The sequence below is a fragment of the Oncorhynchus nerka genome, linkage group LG27 (assembly GCF_034236695.1).
Source record: "Oncorhynchus nerka isolate Pitt River linkage group LG27, Oner_Uvic_2.0, whole genome shotgun sequence".
NCBI lineage: Eukaryota > Metazoa > Chordata > Actinopteri > Salmoniformes > Salmonidae > Oncorhynchus > Oncorhynchus nerka.
Window position 1 is genome coordinate 9,051,172 of NC_088422.1, and position 17,500 is coordinate 9,068,671.

Sequence of the window (17,500 nt, forward strand, 5' to 3'; positions counted from 1 at the left end):
ATCTGACCTTTGACCTCTATTACAGGGCCGAGACAGAGATGGAGAGCCTAGCAAGCACCCGTGGGCCAAGCCTGCGTCAGTGACACTGCCTCTGTGTGTGTGTGTGTGTGTGTGTGTGTGTGTGTGTGTGTGTGTGTGTGTGTGTGTGTGTGTCTGTGTCTGTGTGTGTGTCTGTGTGTGTGTGTCTGAACATACTCCTGTAATTATAACCTCTAATATATTTGATCCTGTGTTTTTATTTTGTTGTTTATAACTGTGTGTGTTTAGTGGTGCCACGCCCTTTGGGATCGACAGTATGCCTGACCTCCGCAAAAAACAGCCTATCCCCCTGGTCAGCGAGCTGGTGAGTTCTTTTGACCCCTCAACCCTGCCCTCTTACCTATTGTCATTTTGACCTTTCACCCCTGAATTTACAGTACCTCAGACAAACCTAGAAAACATCAGACGAACCTAGAATAACATCAGACAAACCTAGAATAACATCAGACAAACCTAGAATAACATCAGACAAACCTAGAATAACATCAGACAAACCTAGAATAACATCTGTGGAAGTAAATTAATACATAAATAAGACATCTATTAAGGTAAAGTAATATATTACAAAATAATAAAGACTTTCTCTCCCTCTGCCTGCCCTGTCTCTCTGTCTCTCTCTGCCTGCCCTGTCTCTCTCTCTCTCCCTCTGCCTGCCCTGTCTCTCTCTCTCTCCCTCTGCCTGCCCTGTCTCTCTCTCTCTCTCTGCCTGCTCTGTCTCTCTCTCTCTCTCTCTCTGCCTGCCCTGTCTCTCTCTCTCTCTCTGCCTGCCCTGTCTCTCTCTCTCTCTCTGCCTGCCCTCTCTCTCTCTCTCTCTCTGCCTGCCCTGTCTCTCTCTTCCCTCAGACAATGGTAAGAGTCAGTGAGTTTTCTCCTCCAGGTTTTGGCCATTTGTCCTTCCAATCCCAGTGACATGAATGTCTAAATACCAGTATAATACTGTATGATAGCATGGAGGAGTAGATGCTATGGACACACACACACACACACACACACACACACACACACACACACACACACACACACACACACACACACACACACACACACACACACACACACACACACACACACACACACACACACACACACACACACACACACACACATATTATGTACACACAATAAACAACATCATTTAGTCTACGATACACATACAGAAGGAGACAAAGACAGGCAGATCCTCTCTGTTTTGGAAACACAAGCTGGGTGTCACGACTGCACAATGCTCACGGCCGCACACATTGACAACAACAAGTCAACAACACTCTGAGCTCAACAGTCAAACCGTAGCGAGAGAAAGTAGACCTGAGCTTTAGTCAACGTGTTCTGGTACTCCACAAAGTCAAGTGACCATCTGCTCTTCTCTTTGTTAACAGCAAAAAACAAACAATCTGCTGTTACGTTATGAAACGAGTCTGGCGCCTTACTTCACGTTAACAAAATACACTTAGTATATTTATTATTATTCCCGTCCAACACTTCTCCCACACACACAAGCTGTCGTACGTTTAACACACCTCATACGGACCGTGATTACGATGGCAGAGTGGGCTCTTAGTTTGTCTCCTGTTTTTCTCCTCAGAGCATTCTAGCCATTTAGCATGGAGCCAGACAGACAGACAGACAGACAGACAGACAGACAGACAGACAGACAGACAGACAGACAGACAGACAGACAGACAGACAGACAGACAGACAGACAGACAGACAGACAGACAGACAGACAGACAGACAGAGAGACAGAGAGAGACAGACAGACAGACAGACAGAGAGAGACAGACAGACAGACAGACAGACAGGGCAGAGAGAGGAGAGAGCAGAGAGAGAGAGAGGGAGAGAGAGAGGGAGAGAGAGAGAGAGAGAGAGAGAGAGGAGGAGAGAGAGAGAGAGGGCAGAGAGGGAGGGCAGAGCAGAGAGAGAGAGTAATGTTTACTGTTAATTTTTATTGTTTATTTCACTTTATATATTCACTTTATATATTATCTACCTCACTTGCTTAGGCAATGTTAACACATGTTTCCCATGCCAATAAAGCCCTTGAATTGAATTGAATTGAGAGAGAGAGGCTCTTAGAGTGTTTATGCGGTTACCACACAGTCCACTGTGGAGGAAGAGAGGGAGACCAGACACACAGGGACACATCAGAGCATCTCTAAGAGCTAAGAACCGCTAACATGATAACGATCTGTCTTCTGACAACCACACAGTCTGACTCACATTACAAAACTGATCCATAGAAACCTTTCAGCCTGAAATCCAGAACCTGTTAAAGCTAACATTCCACTCCGTGTCACTCAAACGGACTGGTACCCAGGCTTCTGGGTTTCTGTACAGCAGGCTGGGTTTCTGTACAGGAGGCTGGGTTTCTGTACAGCAGGCTGGGTTTCTGTACAGGAGGCTGGGTTTCTGTACAGGAGGCTGGGTTTCTGTACAGCAGGCTGGGTTTCTGTACAGGAGGCTGGGTTTCTGTACAGGAGGCTGGGTTTCTGTACAGCAGGCTGGGTTTCTGTACAGGAGGCTGGGTTTCTGTACAGGAGGCTGGGTTTCTGTACAGCAGGCTGGGTTTCTGTACAGCAGGCTGGGTTTCTGTGGGTTTCTGTACAGGAGGCTGGGTTTCTGTACAGCAGGCTGGGTTTCTGTACAGGAGGCTGGGTTTCTGTACAGGAGGCTGGGTTTCTGTACAGGAGGCTGGGTTTCTGTACAGCAGGCTGGGTTTCTGGCTGGGTTTCTGTACAGGAGGCTGGGTTTCTGTACAGGAGGCTGGGTTTCTGGGAGGCTGGGTTTCTGTACAGGAGGCTGGGTTTCTGTCTGGGTTTCTGTACAGGAGGCTGGGTTTCTGTAGGCTGGGTTTCTGTAGGCTGGGTTTCTGTACAGCAGGCTGCAGGCTGGGTTTCTGTTTCTGTACAGGAGGCTGGGTTTCTGTACAGCAGGCTGGGTTTCTGTACAGCAGGCTGGGTTTCTGTACAGGAGGCTGGGTTTCTGTACAGCAGGCTGGGTTTCTGTACAGGGGCTGGGTTTCTGTACAGGAGGCTGGGTTTCTGTACAGGGGCTGGGTTTCTGTACAGGAGGCTGGGTTTCTGTACAGGAGGCTGGGTTTCTGTACAGGAGGCTGGGTTTCTGTACAGGAGGCTGGGTTTCTGTACAGGAGTCTGGGTTTCTGGACAGGAGGCTGGGTTTCTGTACAGGGCAGGCTGGGTTTCTGTACAGGAGGCTGGGTTTCTGTACAGGAGGCTGGGTTTCTGTACAGCAGGCTGGGTTTCTGTACAGGAGGCTGGGTTCTGTACAGGAGGCTGGGTTTCTGTACAGGAGGCTGGGTTTCTGTACAGGAGGCTGGGTCTGGCTGGGTTTACAGGAGGCTGGGTTTCTGTACAGGAGGCTGGGTTTCTGTAGGAGGCTGGAGGCTGGATTTCTGTACAGGAGGCTGGGTTTCTGTACAGGAGGCTGGGTTTCTGTACAGCAGGCTGGGTTTCTGTACAGCAGGCTGGGTTTCTGTACAGGAGGCTGGGTTTCTGTACAGCAGGCTGGATTTCTGTACAGGAGGCTCTGTACAGGAGGCTGGGTTTCTGTACAGGAGGCTGGGTTTCTGTACAGCAGGGTTTCTGGGGCTGGGTTCTGTACAGGAGGCTGGGTTTCTGTACAGCAGGCTGGGTTTCTGTACAGGAGGCTGGGTTTCTGTACAGCAGGCTGGGTTTCTGTACAGCAGGCTGGGTTTCTGTACAGAAGGCTGGGTTTCTGTACAGCAGGCTGGGTTTCTGTACAGCAGGCTGGGTTTCTGTACAGGAGGCTGGGTTTCTGTACAGGAGGCTGGGTTTCTGTACAGCAGGCTGGGTTTCTGTACAGCAGGCTGGGTTTCTGTACAGCAGGCTGGGTTTCTGTACAGGAGGCTGGGTTTCTGTACAGGAGGCTGGGTTTCTGTACAGGAGGCTGGGTTTCTGTACAGCAGGCTGGGTTTCTGTACAGCAGGCTGGGTTTCTGTACAGGAGGCTGGGTTTCTGTGTCACAGGAGGCTGGGTTTCTGTACAGGAGGCTGGGTTTCTGGACAGGAGGCTGGGTTTCTGTACAGGAGGCTGGGTTTCTGGACAGGAGGCTGGGTTTCTGTACAGGAGGCTGGGTTTCTGGACAGGCTGGGCTCTGTAGGCTGGGTTTCTGTACAGCAGGCTGGGTTTCTGTACAGCAGGCTGGGTTTCTGTACAGGAGGCTGGGTTTCTGTACAGCAGGCTGGGTTTCTGTACAGCAGGCTGGGTTTCTGTACAGCAGGCTGGGTTTCTGTACAGGAGGCTGGGTTTCTGTACAGGAGGCTGGGTTTCTGTACAGGAGGCTGGGTTTCTGTACAGGAGGCTGGGTTTCTGGACAGGAGGCTGGGTTTCTGTACAGCAGGCTGGGTTTCTGTACAGGAGGCTGGGTTTCTGTACAGCAGGCTGGGTTTCTGTACAGCAGGCTGGGTTTCTGTACAGCAGGCTGGGTTTCTGTACAGGAGGCTGGGTTTCTGGACAGGAGGCTGGGTTTCTGTACAGCAGGCTGGGTTTCTGTACAGCAGGCTGGGTTTCTGTACAGCAGGCTGGGTTTCTGTACAGGAGGCTGGGTTTCTGGACAGGAGGCTGGGTTTCTGTACAGCAGGCTGGGTTTCTGTACAGCAGGCTGGGTTTCTGTACAGGAGGCTGGGGAGGCTTTCTGCACAGCAGGCCTGGTTTCTGTACAGCAGGCTGGGTTTCTGTACAGGAGGCTGGGTTTCTGTACAGGAGGCTGGGTTTCTGTACAGGAGGCTGGGTTTCTGTAGGCTGGGTTTCTGTAGCAGGCTGGGTTTCTGTTTCTGCACAGCAGGCTGGGTTTCTGTGTACAGCAGGCTGGGTTTCTGTACAGCAGGCTGGGTTTCTGGACAGCAGGCTGGGTTTCTGTACAGCAGGCTGGGTTTCCGCAGGCTGGGTTTGGACAGCAGGCTGGGTTTCTGTACAGCAGGCTGGGTTTCTGTACAGCAGGCTGGGTTTCTGTACAGCAGGCTGGGTTTCTGTACAGCAGGCTGGGTTTCTGGACAGCAGGCTGCTGATGTAAGAAGGGCTTTATAAAAGTATTTGATTGATTAATTGAATGCTAAGAAACCATATCCCCTGTTTACACATTTGCAGAAGAACCCCCCCCCCTCGATCTGTTTTCACATGTGAAGGTGTGTAGATAACGTCACATACCTTCCCCCATGAATATGTGACTTCCTATTCAAAAGTGTATCTAAAATATTAAAATGTGATGTATTTGAGTGTTGAACTAAGTCCCAGTTATTGTATTTGTACATAATAAAACTCTTTCATTTTCATTCCCTCTATCTCAGTCCCTGTTGCAGGCCAGGAAGGCAGGGCTCTCTGTGGCTACAAATACATCCATCAAGGACCATGAGCTGGTGAGAGGACACACACACACACACACACACACACTTACACACACCACTCTTGGCAATCTATTCTACCTGACCCTTCTTTGGTCCTCTTGTGTGAGGTGTGAGTTTATAAATAGCATAGTGTGGCTCTCCCTGGTACAGTTCTCTCCCTCTCCCTATCCTGTATCCTGTCTCCAATCTCCGTCCCTCTCACTCTCTCTCTCCCACCTCCTCTCTCCCGCCTTCTCTCTGTCTCTCTCTCTCTCTCTCTCTCTCTCTCTCTCTCTCTCTCTCTCTCTCTCTCCTTTCCCCCCTCTCTCCCTCTCCCACCTCCTCTCTCCCGCCTTCTCTCTGTCTGTCTGTCTCTCTCTCTCTCTCTCTCTCTCTCTCTCTCTCTCTCTCTCCTCTCCCTTCCCTTTCCCCCCTCTCTCCCTCTCCCACCTCCTCTCTCCCGCCTTCTCTCTGTCTGTCTGTCTGTCTCTCTCTCTCTCTCTCTCTCTCTCTCTCTCTCTCCTTTCCCCCTCTCTCCCTCTCCCACCTCCTCTCTCCCGCCTTCTCTCTGTCTGTCTCTCCCTCTCTCTCTCTCTCTCTCTCTCTCTCTCTCTCTCTCTTCCTCTCTCTCTCTCTCTCTCTCTCTCTCTCTCTCTCTCTCTCTCTCTCTCTATTCAATTCACATGTCAATTTAATGGCTTTATTGGCATGGGAAACATATGTTAACATTGCCAAAGCAAGTGAAGTAGATAATTAATAAAAGTGAACAAACAGTAAATATTACACTCACAGAAATTCGAAAAATGAATAAAGACATTTCAAATGTCATATTACGTCTATATACAGTGTTGTAACGATGTGCAAATAGTTAAAGTACAAAAGGGAAAATAAATAAACATAAATATGTGTTGTATTTACAATGGTGTTTGTTCTTCACTGGTTGCCCTTTTCTTGTGGCAACAGGTCACAAATCTTGCTGCTCTGATGGCACACTGTGGTATTTCACCCAGTAGATATGGGAGTTTATCAAAATTGGGTTTGTTTTTCGAATTCTTTGTGGGTCTGTGTAATCTGAGGGAAATATGTGTCTCTAATATGGTCATACATTGGGCAGGAGGTTAGGAAGTGCAGCTCAGTTTCCACCTCATTTTGTGGGCAGTGAGCACATAGCCTGTCTTCTCTTGAGAGTCAGTTCTCTCTACAGCAGCCTTTGTCAATAGCAAGGCTATGCTCACTGAGTATGTACATAGTCAAAGCTTGCCTTAAGTTTGGGTCAGTAATCATTTTGGGGGGTTTCTTATGATTTGGTTGGGTCTTATTGTGCTGCTGTCCTAGGGCTCTGTGGGGTCTGTTTGGTACGTTTTTCTGCCACTGTGTACTCTCTGTTTAGGCCCAAATAGCATTCTAGTTTGCTCTATTTTTTTGTTAATTCTTTCCAATGTGTCAAGTAATTGTCTTTTTGTTTTCTCATGATTTGGTTGGGTCTAATTGTGCTGCTGTCCTGGGGCTCTGTGGGGGGGGGGGGTGTTTGTGTTTGTGAACAGAGCCCCAGGACCAGCTTGCTTAGGAGACTCTTCTCCAGGTTCATCTCTCTGTAGGTGATGGCTTTGTTATGGAAGGTTTGGGAATCGCTTCCTTTTAGGTGGACGTAGAATTTAATGGCTCTTTATTGGATTTTGATAATTAGTGGGTATCGGCCTAATTCTGCTCTGCATGCATTATTTGGTGTTTTACGTTGTACACAGAGGATGTTTTTGCAGAATTCTGTATACAGAGTCTCAATTTAGTGTTTATCCAATTGAATTAATTCTTGTTTTGGTGAGCAGACCCCAGACCTCCCAACAATATATGGCAATAACCAATTCAAGTATTTTTAGCCAGCTCCTAATTGGTATGCTGAATTTTATGTTCCTTTCAATGGCATAGAAGGCCTTTGTCTCTCAGCTCGTTCACAGCTTTGTGGAAGTTAACAGTGGCGCTGATGTTTAGGCAGAGGTATGTATAGTTTTCTGTGTGCTCTAGGGCAACGGTGTCTAGATGGAATTTGTATTTGTGGTCCTGGTGACTGAACCTTTTTTTGGAGCATCATTATTTTTGTTTTACTGAGATTTTACTGTCAGGGCCCAGGTCTGTCAGGGCCCAGGTCTGTCAGGGCCCAGGTCTGTCAGGGCCCAGGTCTGTCAGGGCCCAGGTCTGTCAGGGCCCAGGTCTGTCAGGGCCCAGGTCTGACAGGGCCCAGGTCTGTCAGGGCCCAGGTCTGTCAGGGCCCAGGTCTGTCAGGGCCCAGGTCTGACAGTATCTGTGCAGAAGATCTAGGTGCTGCTGTAGCTCCTCCTTGGTTGGTGACAGAAGCACCAGATCATCAGCAAATAATAGACATTTGACTTCTAGTAGGGTGAGGCCGGGTGCTGCAGACTGTTCTAGTGCCCTCACCAATTCGGTGATACAGTTGAAGTCAGAAGTTTACATACACTTAGGTTGGAGTCATTAAAACTAATTTTTTAACCACTCCACAAATTTCTTGTTAACAAACTATAGTTTTGGCAAGTCGGTTAGGACATCTGTTTTGTACATGAAACAAGTATTTTTTTCTAACAATTGTTTACAGACAAATTATTTCACTTATACTTCACTGTATCACAATTCCAGTGGATCAGAAGTTTACATACACTAAGTTGACTGCCTTTAAACAGCTTGGAAAATTCCAGAAAATGATGTCATGGCTTTAGAAGCTTCTGATAATTGACATCATTTGAGTGGTGTACCTGTGGATGTATTTCAAGGCCTACCTTCAAACTCAGCGCCTCTTTGCTTGACATCATGGGAAAATCAAAAGAAATCAGCCAAGACCTCAGAAAATAATTGTAGACCCCCACAAGTCTGGTTCATCCTTGGGAGCAATTTCCAAACGCCAGAAGTTATCACATTCATCTGTACAAACAATAGTACGCAAGTATAAACACCATGAGACCACGCAGCCGTCATACCCCTCAGGAAGGAGACGTGTTCTGTCTCCTAGAGATGAAAATACTTTGGTGTGAAAAGTGCAAATCAATCCCAGAACAACAGCAAAGGACCTTGTGAAGTAGCTGGAGGAAACAGGTACAAAAGTATCTATATTCACAGTGAAACGAGTCCTATGTCGACATAACCTGAAAGGCCGCTCTATCCCTGTCACATTCTGAGAATAAGTTACTCTCCTAAACTCTATCCCTGTCACATTCTGAGAATAAGTTACATTCTGAGAATAAGTTAACTCTATCCCTGTCACATTCTGAACCTCTCCTAACCTCTATCCCTGTCACATTCTGTGAATAAGTTACTCTCTAACCTCTATCCCTGTCACATTCTGAGAATAAGTTACTGTGAATAAGTTCTCTATCCCTGTCACATTCTGTGAATAAGTTTTCCTCTAACCTCTATCCCTGTCACATTCTGAGAATAAGTTACTCTCCTAACCTCTATCCCTGTCACATTCTGAGAATAAGTTACTCTCCTAACCTCTATCCCTGTCACATTCTGAGAATAAGTTACTCTCCTAACCTCTATCCCTGTCACATAAGTTACTCTCCTAACCTCTATCCCTGTCACATTCTGTGAATAAGTTACTCTCCTAACCTCTATCCCTGTCACATTCTGAGAATAAGTGTCTCTCCTAGAATAAGTTCCTCTCTAACCTCTATCCCTGTCACATTCTGAGAATAAGTGCCTCTCCTAACCTCTATCCCTGTCACATTCTGAGAATAAGTTCCTCTATCCCTGTCACATTCTGAGAATAAGTTACTCTATCCCTGTCACATTCTGAGAATAAGTTCCTCTCCTAACCTCTATCCCTGTCACATTCTGTGAATAAGTTACTCTCCTAACCTCTATCCCTGTCACATTCTGAGAATAAGTTCCTCCTAACCTCTATCCCTGTCACATAAGTTACTCTCCTAACCTCTATCCCTGTCACATTCTGTGAATAAGTTACTCTCCTAACCTCTATCCCTGTCACATTCTGAGAATAAGTGCCTCTCCTAACCTCTATCCCTGTCACATTCTGAGAATAAGTTCCTCTCCTAAACTCTATCCCTGGTTCAAGTGGTGCATGGCTCCCGAGTGGCACAGCGTTCTAAAGCACTGCATTTCAGTGCAACAGGCAAAACTGCAGTCCCTGGTTTGAATCCAGGCTGTATCACATCTGGCCGTGATTGGGAGTCCCATGGGCGGCTCACAATTGGGCCAGCGTCGTCCGGGCTTGGCCGGGGTAGGCCATCATTGTAAATAACAATTTGTTCTTATTAACTGACTTGCCTAGTAAAATAAAAATGAAACCAATCCCTGTCACATTCTGTGAATAAGTTCCTCTCCTAACCTTGCTTCTCTTGATGGTTTACAGTGACTCATATATTTTGTAACATTCCAGTCCCAACCAAACAAACAATAGACGGTTGAGTTCCCTGGTGTGTGTTCATACCTCAGCCTACGGTTCTGTGTGCACCTCGACTCTGCTCTGCTCTGCACCACCCACCATCCCTGACACCTACTGCACCTGACTAAACACAATTCTCACTTTCTCATTTTCTCTTTTTGTGTGTCTCTCTCTCTTTCTTGCTCCCTACCTCTCTATCTCTCTCTCTACCTCTCTTTCTCTCTCTCTCTATCTCTCTCTCTCTCTCTCTCCTTCCTATCTATTTTTCTGTCTTTCTCTGTATGTCTCCCCCCTTACACTCCTACAGAAGAGCCACGTTTATAAGAAAACCCTGCAGGCTCTGATCTACCCCATCTCCTGCACCACGCCCCATGCCTTCCAGGTGTGGACTGCCTCCACACCCACCTACTGCTATGAGTGTGAGGGGCTGCTGTGGGGGATCGCCCGCCAGGGCATGAGGTGTGCTGAGTGTGGGGTCAAAGTTCACGAGAAGTGCCAGGAGCTGCTCAACGCTGACTGTCTGCAGAGTGAGTAGAGGAGGAATAGGAGGGGAGAAGGAAGGGTAGAGGGGAAGATGAGGGGGAGGTTGGGGATGAAAAGCTGAGGCTGTTCAATTTTTCTGTAACTCTCCTCCCTCTCTCCTCCCTTCTCTCCTCTCCCTCTCCTCTCCTCCCCCCTCTCCGTCCCTCTCTCCTCCCTTCTCACCTCCCCCTCTCCTCTCCTCTTCTCTCTTCCCCCTCTCCGTCCCTCTCTACTCCCTTCTCTCCTCCCCCTCTCCTCCCTCTCTCCTCCCTTCTCTCCTCCCCCTCTCCTCCCTTCTCTCCTCCCCCTCTCCTCCTCCTCTCCTCCCCCCTCCGTCCCTCTCTAATCCCTTCTCTCGTCCCCCTCTCCTCCCCCTCTCCGTCCCTCTCTAATCCCTTCTCTCGTCCCCCTCTCCTCCCTTCTCTCCTCCCCCTCTCCTCCCTTCTCTCCTCCCCCTCTCCTCCTCCTCTCCTCCCCCTCTCCGTCCCTCTCTAATCCCTTCTCTCGTCCCCCTCTCGTCCCCCTCTCCTCCCCCTCTCTGTCCCTCTCTCCTCCCCATCTCCTCCCATCACACCTTCCCTTTATCCAGGGGCGGCTGAGAAGAGCTCTAAGACAGGAGCAGAGGACCGGACCCAGCACATCATCACAGCCATGAAGGACAGGATGAAGATCAGGGAGAGGAACAAGCCGGAGATCTTTGAGGAGATCAGGGCTGTGTTCGCCGTCACTAAGCTGCTCCATGCGCAGCAGATGAAGACTATAAAACAGAACGTGTTAGACGGAACCTCCAAGTGGTCTGCCAAGATCACCATCACCGGTACGTACTGTACCTCACCACAAAGTACCGCACTGCACCACACCCCACACATCCCACCGCACTGCACCACAACATCCCCACATTACCCCACCGCACCAGCCCCACATTACCCCACCACACCTCCCCAACAGTACCCCACAACAACCCACATTACCCCACCACATTACCCCACATTACCCCACCACACCGCCCAACATTACCCCACATTACCCCACCACACCACCACAACATTACCCCACAACACCGCCACAACAGTACCCCAAAACACCTCCACAACATTACCCCACAACACCTCCACAACATTACCCCAAAACACCTCCACAACATTACCCCACAACACCTCCACAACATTACCCCACAACACCTCCCCAACATTACCCCACCACCCCATCCCCCACACCTCCACACCCCACCACACCTCCACAACATTACCCCACAACACCTCCACAACATTACCCCACCCCACAACACCTCCACAACATTACCCCACCACACCTCCACAACAGTACCCCACCACACCATCCCCACATTACCCCACCACACCACAACATTACCCCACCACACCATCCCCACATTACCCCACCACACCTCCACAACATTACCCCACCACACCATCCCCAACATTACCCCACCACACCCCCACAACAGTACCCCACCACACCTCCACAACATTACCCCACCACATTACCCCACATTACCCCACCACACCTCCACAACATTACCCCACCACACCTCCACAACAGTACCCCACCACACCATCTCCACATTACCCCACCACACCTCCACAACATTACCCCACCACCTCCACAACATTACCCCCTCCACATTACCCCACCACACCTCCACAACAGTACCCCACCACACCTCCACAACATTACCCCACCACATTACCCACATTACCCCACCACACCTCTCCAACATTACCCCACAACACCTCCACAACATTACCCCACCACACCATCCCCACATTACCCTACACCGCCACAACAGTACCCCACCACACCATCTCCACATTACCCCACAACACCTCCACAACATTACCCCACCACACCATCTCCACATTACCCCACAACACCGCCACAACAGTACCCCACCATACCGCCCCACAGCACCCCACCACATAAATATCCTGCTGGGTGTGAGTGTATCTCGTTTTATTCACGCTGTTGAAGTTGACAAGACACTATAGTACCTGTGTACCTTTGCCAGAAGGTGAGGAGAAGTCTTTGAATAGATATTTGAATAGTTATGACACTATTATTACACAGCACTTTTTAACCATGTTCCAAAATGACTCTGTGATTTTAACACGTTCTCCCCGCTGTAGTGCCTGGATTGGTGTTAGTATCATTTAATTATGCCAATGTGCTTTCATCAATTGAAAGCCCTTCATCTATTTTATGAGAATCTGTAAGATTTCTTGTTTGCATAAACAGTCTTTAAATAATAGGTATTAGAATTTATTCTCGGAGCGCGCTCCCACTCGAACACATGCATCAGTTTAAATACAGATCATGACGTCATTTCACTGTCTTTAACAAACCCCCGCCCCCCTCTCGACAGGACAAAGTAAGGTGAAGAGTTCATTCTATCTTACTAACACACTCCCAGATAACTTTTGACCCCTCAACATTATCGATCACCACTGAACTGACAGATTGAATTAACAGAAACCCTAGGAATGCACTCACTGCCTAATCTAAAAACCCCAGAGCTAAGTTTCAGGTTGGGTCAACCATAGGCTAACCACCTTATGTGTTTACACAGTCCACAACCCATTTGTTCCTGCCCAGTTGGAATGGTTTTATTACTCCTTTCTCCTGTCACACAATTTCTTCTTATGAACTCATACTGTCTATTAAACATACAGAGTATAAGTTTATCTAGACACAATTCTATTTAAAATGGGGATATTGTTTATTCATTTATCCATAATAAATCCAACAATTGGTCAGACAGCCACAGTAACAACCAGCTGTCTGATACACATCTGGCCTAATGTACTAGATGGTTATGTTTAGTTGCAGGGAAGTTACCGAGGTGAAACAGCCTGCCACTGCTTGGTGACAGACAGACAGACAGACAGACAGACAGACAGACAGACAGACAGACAGACAGACAGACAGACAGACAGACAGACAGACAGACAGACAGACAGACAGACAGACAGACAGACAGACAGACAGACTTGGTCAAAGTAAGTGTGTGTGACTAATAACGTGTGTGTGTGTGTGTGTGTGTGTGTGTGTGTGTGTGTGTGTGTGTTAGTTGTCAGTGCTCAGGGTCTCCAGGCTAAAGACAGGACTGGCTCCAGTGACCCCTACGTGACCATTCAGGTGGGGAAGACTAAGAAGAGAACCAAGACCATCTACGGAAACCTCAACCCTGTCTGGGAGGAGACGTTCAACTTGTAAGACTTTTCCTTCTTCTCCTCCTCTTCTTTACCCTCTCTTCTCGCCCTCTCCTTCTTCCTAATCCTCTTCCTCTCTTCGTCTTCAACCCTTCCCTTCTCCATCCTTTGACTTCACCCTTTGTGCCTACATCTCCCACAATCCTCCTCCTCCTCCTCTTCCTCCCTCCTCCCTTTCTCCTTTTCAGCTTTTTTTGTTTGTTAAATGTTGAGTCATAAATATCGATGTATAAATGTATAAAGACTGAATAATGACATCACCGTATGAACCCCTCCTCCCCAGTGAGTGCCACAACACGTCGGACCGTATCAAGCTGCGTGTTTGGGACGAGGATGATGACATCAAGTCCAGGGTGAAACAGCGTCTCAAGAGAGAGTCTGATGACTTCCTGGGTCAGAGCATCATCGAGGTCAGAACACTCAGCGGAGAGATGGACGTCTGGTACAACCTGGGTACGGAGTCACATACAGGCCTACCGATCTACCTACCTACCTACGTAACTATCTATCTATCTATCTATCTATCTATCTATCTATCTATCTATCTATCTATCTATCTATCTATCTATCTATCTATCTATCTATCTATCTATCTATCTATCATCTACCTGCCTGCCCTGCCTGCCTGCCTGCCTGCCTGCCTGCCTGCCTGCCTGCCTGCCTGCCTGCCTGCCTGCCTGCCTGCCTGCCTGCCTGCCTGCCTGCCTGCCTATCTATCTATCTATCTATCTATCTATCTATCTATCTATCTATCTATCTATCTATCTATCTATCTATCTATCTATCTATCTATCTATCTATCATCTATCTGCCTGCCTGCCTGCCTGCCTGCCTGCCTGCCTGCCTGCCTGCCTGCCTGCCTGCCTGCCTGCCTGCCTGCCCTGCCTGCCTGCCTGCCTGCCTGCCTGCCTGCCTGCCTGCCTGCCTGCCTGCCTGCCTGCCTGTCTGCTGATCTGCCTGCCTGCCTGTCTGCCTGCCTGCCTGCCTGCCTGCCTGCCTGCCTGCCTGCCTGCCTGCCTGCCTGCCTGCCTGCCTGCCTGCCTGCCTGCCTGCCTGCCTGCCTGCCTGCTGCCTGCCTGCCTGCCCTGCCTGCCTGCCTGCCTGCCTGCCTGCCTGCCTGCCTGCCTGCCTGCCTGCATGCCTATCTGCCTGCCTGCCTGCCTGCTGCCTGCCTGCTATCTGCCTGCCTGCCTGCCTGCCTGCCTGCCTGCCTGCCTGCCTGCCTGCCTGCCTGCCTGCCTGCCTGCCTGCCTGCCTGCCTGCCTGCCTGCCTGCCTGCCTGCCTGCCTGCCTGCCCTGCCTGCCTGCCTGCCTGCCTGCCTGCCTGCCTGCCTGCCTGCCTGCCTGCCTGCCTGCCTGCCTGCCTGCCTGCCTGCCTGCCTGCCTGCCTGCCTGCCTGCCTGCCTGCCTGCCTGCCTGCCTGCCTGCCTGCCTGCCTGCCTGCCCTGCCTGCCTGCCTGCCTGCCTGTCCCCTGCCTGCCTGCCCTGCCTGCCTGCCTGCCTGCCTGCCTGCCTGCCTGCCTGCCTAAATGCCTGCCTGCCTGCATGCCTGTCTGCCTGCCTGCCTAAATGCCTGCCTACCTGCATGCCTGCCTGCCTGCCTGCCTGCCTGCCTGCCTGCCTGCCTAAATCCTGCCTGCCTATCTACCTGCCTGCCCTGCCTGCCTGCCTGCCTGCCTGCCTGCCTGTGCCTGCCTGCCTGCCTGCCTGCCTGCCTGCCCACTGCCTGCCTGCCTGCACTGCCTGCCTGCCTGCCTGCCTGCCTGCCTGCCTGCCTGCCTGCCTGCCTGCCTGCCTGCCTGCCTGCCTGCCTGCCTGCCTGCCTGCCTGCCTGCCTGCCTGCCTGCTGCCTGCCTGCCTGCCTGCCCCTGCCTGCCTGCCTGCCTGCCTGCCTGCCTGCCTGCCTGCCTGCCTGCCTGCCTGCCTGCCTGCCTGCCTGCCTGCCTGCCTGCTGCCTGCCTGCCTGCCTGCCTGCCTGCCTGCCTGCCTGCCTGCCTGCCTGCCTGAAGTGCCTGCCTGCCTGCATGCCTACCCTGCCTGCCTGCCTGCCTGCCTGCTTGCCTGCCTGCACCTGCCTGCCTGCCTGCCTGCCTGCCTGCCTGCATGCCTGCTGCCTGCCTGCCTGCCTGCCTGCCTACCTACCTGCCTGCCTGCCTGCCTGCCTGCCTGCCTGCCTGCCTGCCTGCCTGCCTGCCTGCCTGCCTGCCTGCCCACCTGCCTGCCTGCCTGCCTGCCCCCCTGCCTGCCTGCCTGCCTGCCTGCCTGCCTGCCTGCCTGCCTGCCTGCCTGCCTGCCTGCCTGCCTGCCTGCCTGCCTGCCTGCCTGCCTGCCTGCCTGCCTGCCTGCCTGCCTGCCTGCCTGCCTGCCTGCCTGTCTGCCTGCCTGCCTGCCTGCCTGCACCAGTGCCTAAATGCCTCTGCCTGCCTGCCTGCCTGCCTGCCTGCCTGCTGCCTGTCTGCCTGCCTGCTGATCTGCCTGCCTGCCTAAATCTGCCTGCCTGCCTGCCTGTCTGCCTGCCTGTCTGCCTGCCTGCCTGCCTGCCTGCCTGCCTGCCTGCCTGCCTGCCTGCCTGCCTGCCTGCCTGCAACCTGCCTGCCTGCCTGCCTGCCTGCTGCCTGCCTGCCTGCCTGCATGCTGCCTGCCTGCCTGCATGCCTGTCTGTCTGTCTGCCTGCCTGCCTGTATCTGCCTGCACCCACCTGCATGCCTGTCCTGCCTGCCCACCTGCCTGCCTGCATGCCCCTGCCTGCCTGCCTGCCTGCCTGCCACCCACATAAATACCTGCCTACCTGCATACCTAAATACCTACCTACCTGCCTGCCTAAACCTGCCTGCCTGCCTGCATGCCTGCCAGTGCCTGCCTGCCTGCCTGCATGCCTACCTGCCTGCCTGCCTGCCTGCCTGCCCCTGGAGTGCCTGCCTGCCTGCCTGCCTCACCTGCCTGCCTGCCTGCCTGCCTGCCTGCCTGCCTGCCTGCCTGCCTGCCTGCCTGCCTGCCTGCCTGCCTGCCTGCCTGCCTGCCAGCCTGCCTGCCTGCCTGCCTGCCTGCCCTGCCTGCCTGCCTGCCTGCCTGCCTGCCTGCCTGCCTGCCTGCCTGCCTGCCTGCCTGCCTGCCTGCCTGCCTGCCTGCCTGCCTGCCTGCCTGCCTGCCTGCCTGCCTGCCTGCCTGCACTGCCTGCCTGCCTGCCTGCCTGCCTGCCTGCCTGCCTGCCTGCCTGCCTGCCTGCCTGCCTGTCTGCCTGCCTGCTACCACTCTGCCTGCCTGCCTGCATGCCTGTCTGCCTGCCTGCCTGCCTGCCTGCATGCCTGCATGCCTGCCTGCCTGCCTGCCTGAAGTACCCCTGCCTACCCAAATATGCACCGCCTGCCTGCCTGCCTTGCCTGCCTGCCTGCCTGCCTGCCTGCCTGCATGCCTAACCTGCCTGCCTGCTGCCTCGTGCCTGCCTGCCTGCCTGCCTGATGCCTGCCTGCCTGCCTGCCTGCCTGCCTGCCTGCCTGCCTGCCTGCCTGCATGCCTGCCTGCCTGCCTGCTGCCTAAATGCCTGCCTGCCTGCCTGCCTGCCTGCCTGCCTGCCTGCCTGATGCCTAAATGCCTGCCTGCCTGCATGCCTAAATGCCTGCCTGCCTGCCTGGAATGCCTGCCTGCCTGCCTAAAATGCCTGCCTGCCTGCCTGCCTATCTGCCTGCTCTGCCTGTCTGCTGCCTGCTGCCTGCCTGCCTGCTGCCTGCCTGCCTGCCTGCCTGCCTGCCTGCCTGCCTGCCTGCCTGCCTGCCTGTCCTGCCTGCCTGCCTGCCTGCCTGCCTGCCTGCCTGCCTGCCTGCCTGCCTGCCTGCCTGCCTGCTGCTGCCTGCCTGCCTGCCTGCTGTCTGCCTGCCTGCCTGCCTGCCTGCCTGCCTGCCTGCCTGCCTGCCTGCTGCCTGCCTGCCTGCCTGCCTGCCT

At 52.3% G+C, this 17,500-nt stretch overlaps 1 protein-coding gene across 1 annotated transcript in view; it reads left to right on the forward strand.

The window, feature by feature from the left end:
- Positions 1 to 17,500, forward strand: part of LOC135565093 (protein unc-13 homolog B-like) — a 97,122-nt gene that overhangs the window by 7,379 nt on the left and 72,243 nt on the right. The window contains exons 3-9 of the mRNA XM_065011124.1: positions 26 to 75; positions 268 to 343; positions 5,363 to 5,431; positions 10,120 to 10,339; positions 10,924 to 11,151; positions 13,420 to 13,561; positions 13,845 to 14,014. Of these exons, the coding sequence (XP_064867196.1) occupies positions 26 to 75; positions 268 to 343; positions 5,363 to 5,431; positions 10,120 to 10,339; positions 10,924 to 11,151; positions 13,420 to 13,561; positions 13,845 to 14,014 (955 nt within the window). The remainder of the gene's footprint in view (positions 1 to 25; positions 76 to 267; positions 344 to 5,362; positions 5,432 to 10,119; positions 10,340 to 10,923; positions 11,152 to 13,419; positions 13,562 to 13,844; positions 14,015 to 17,500) is intronic.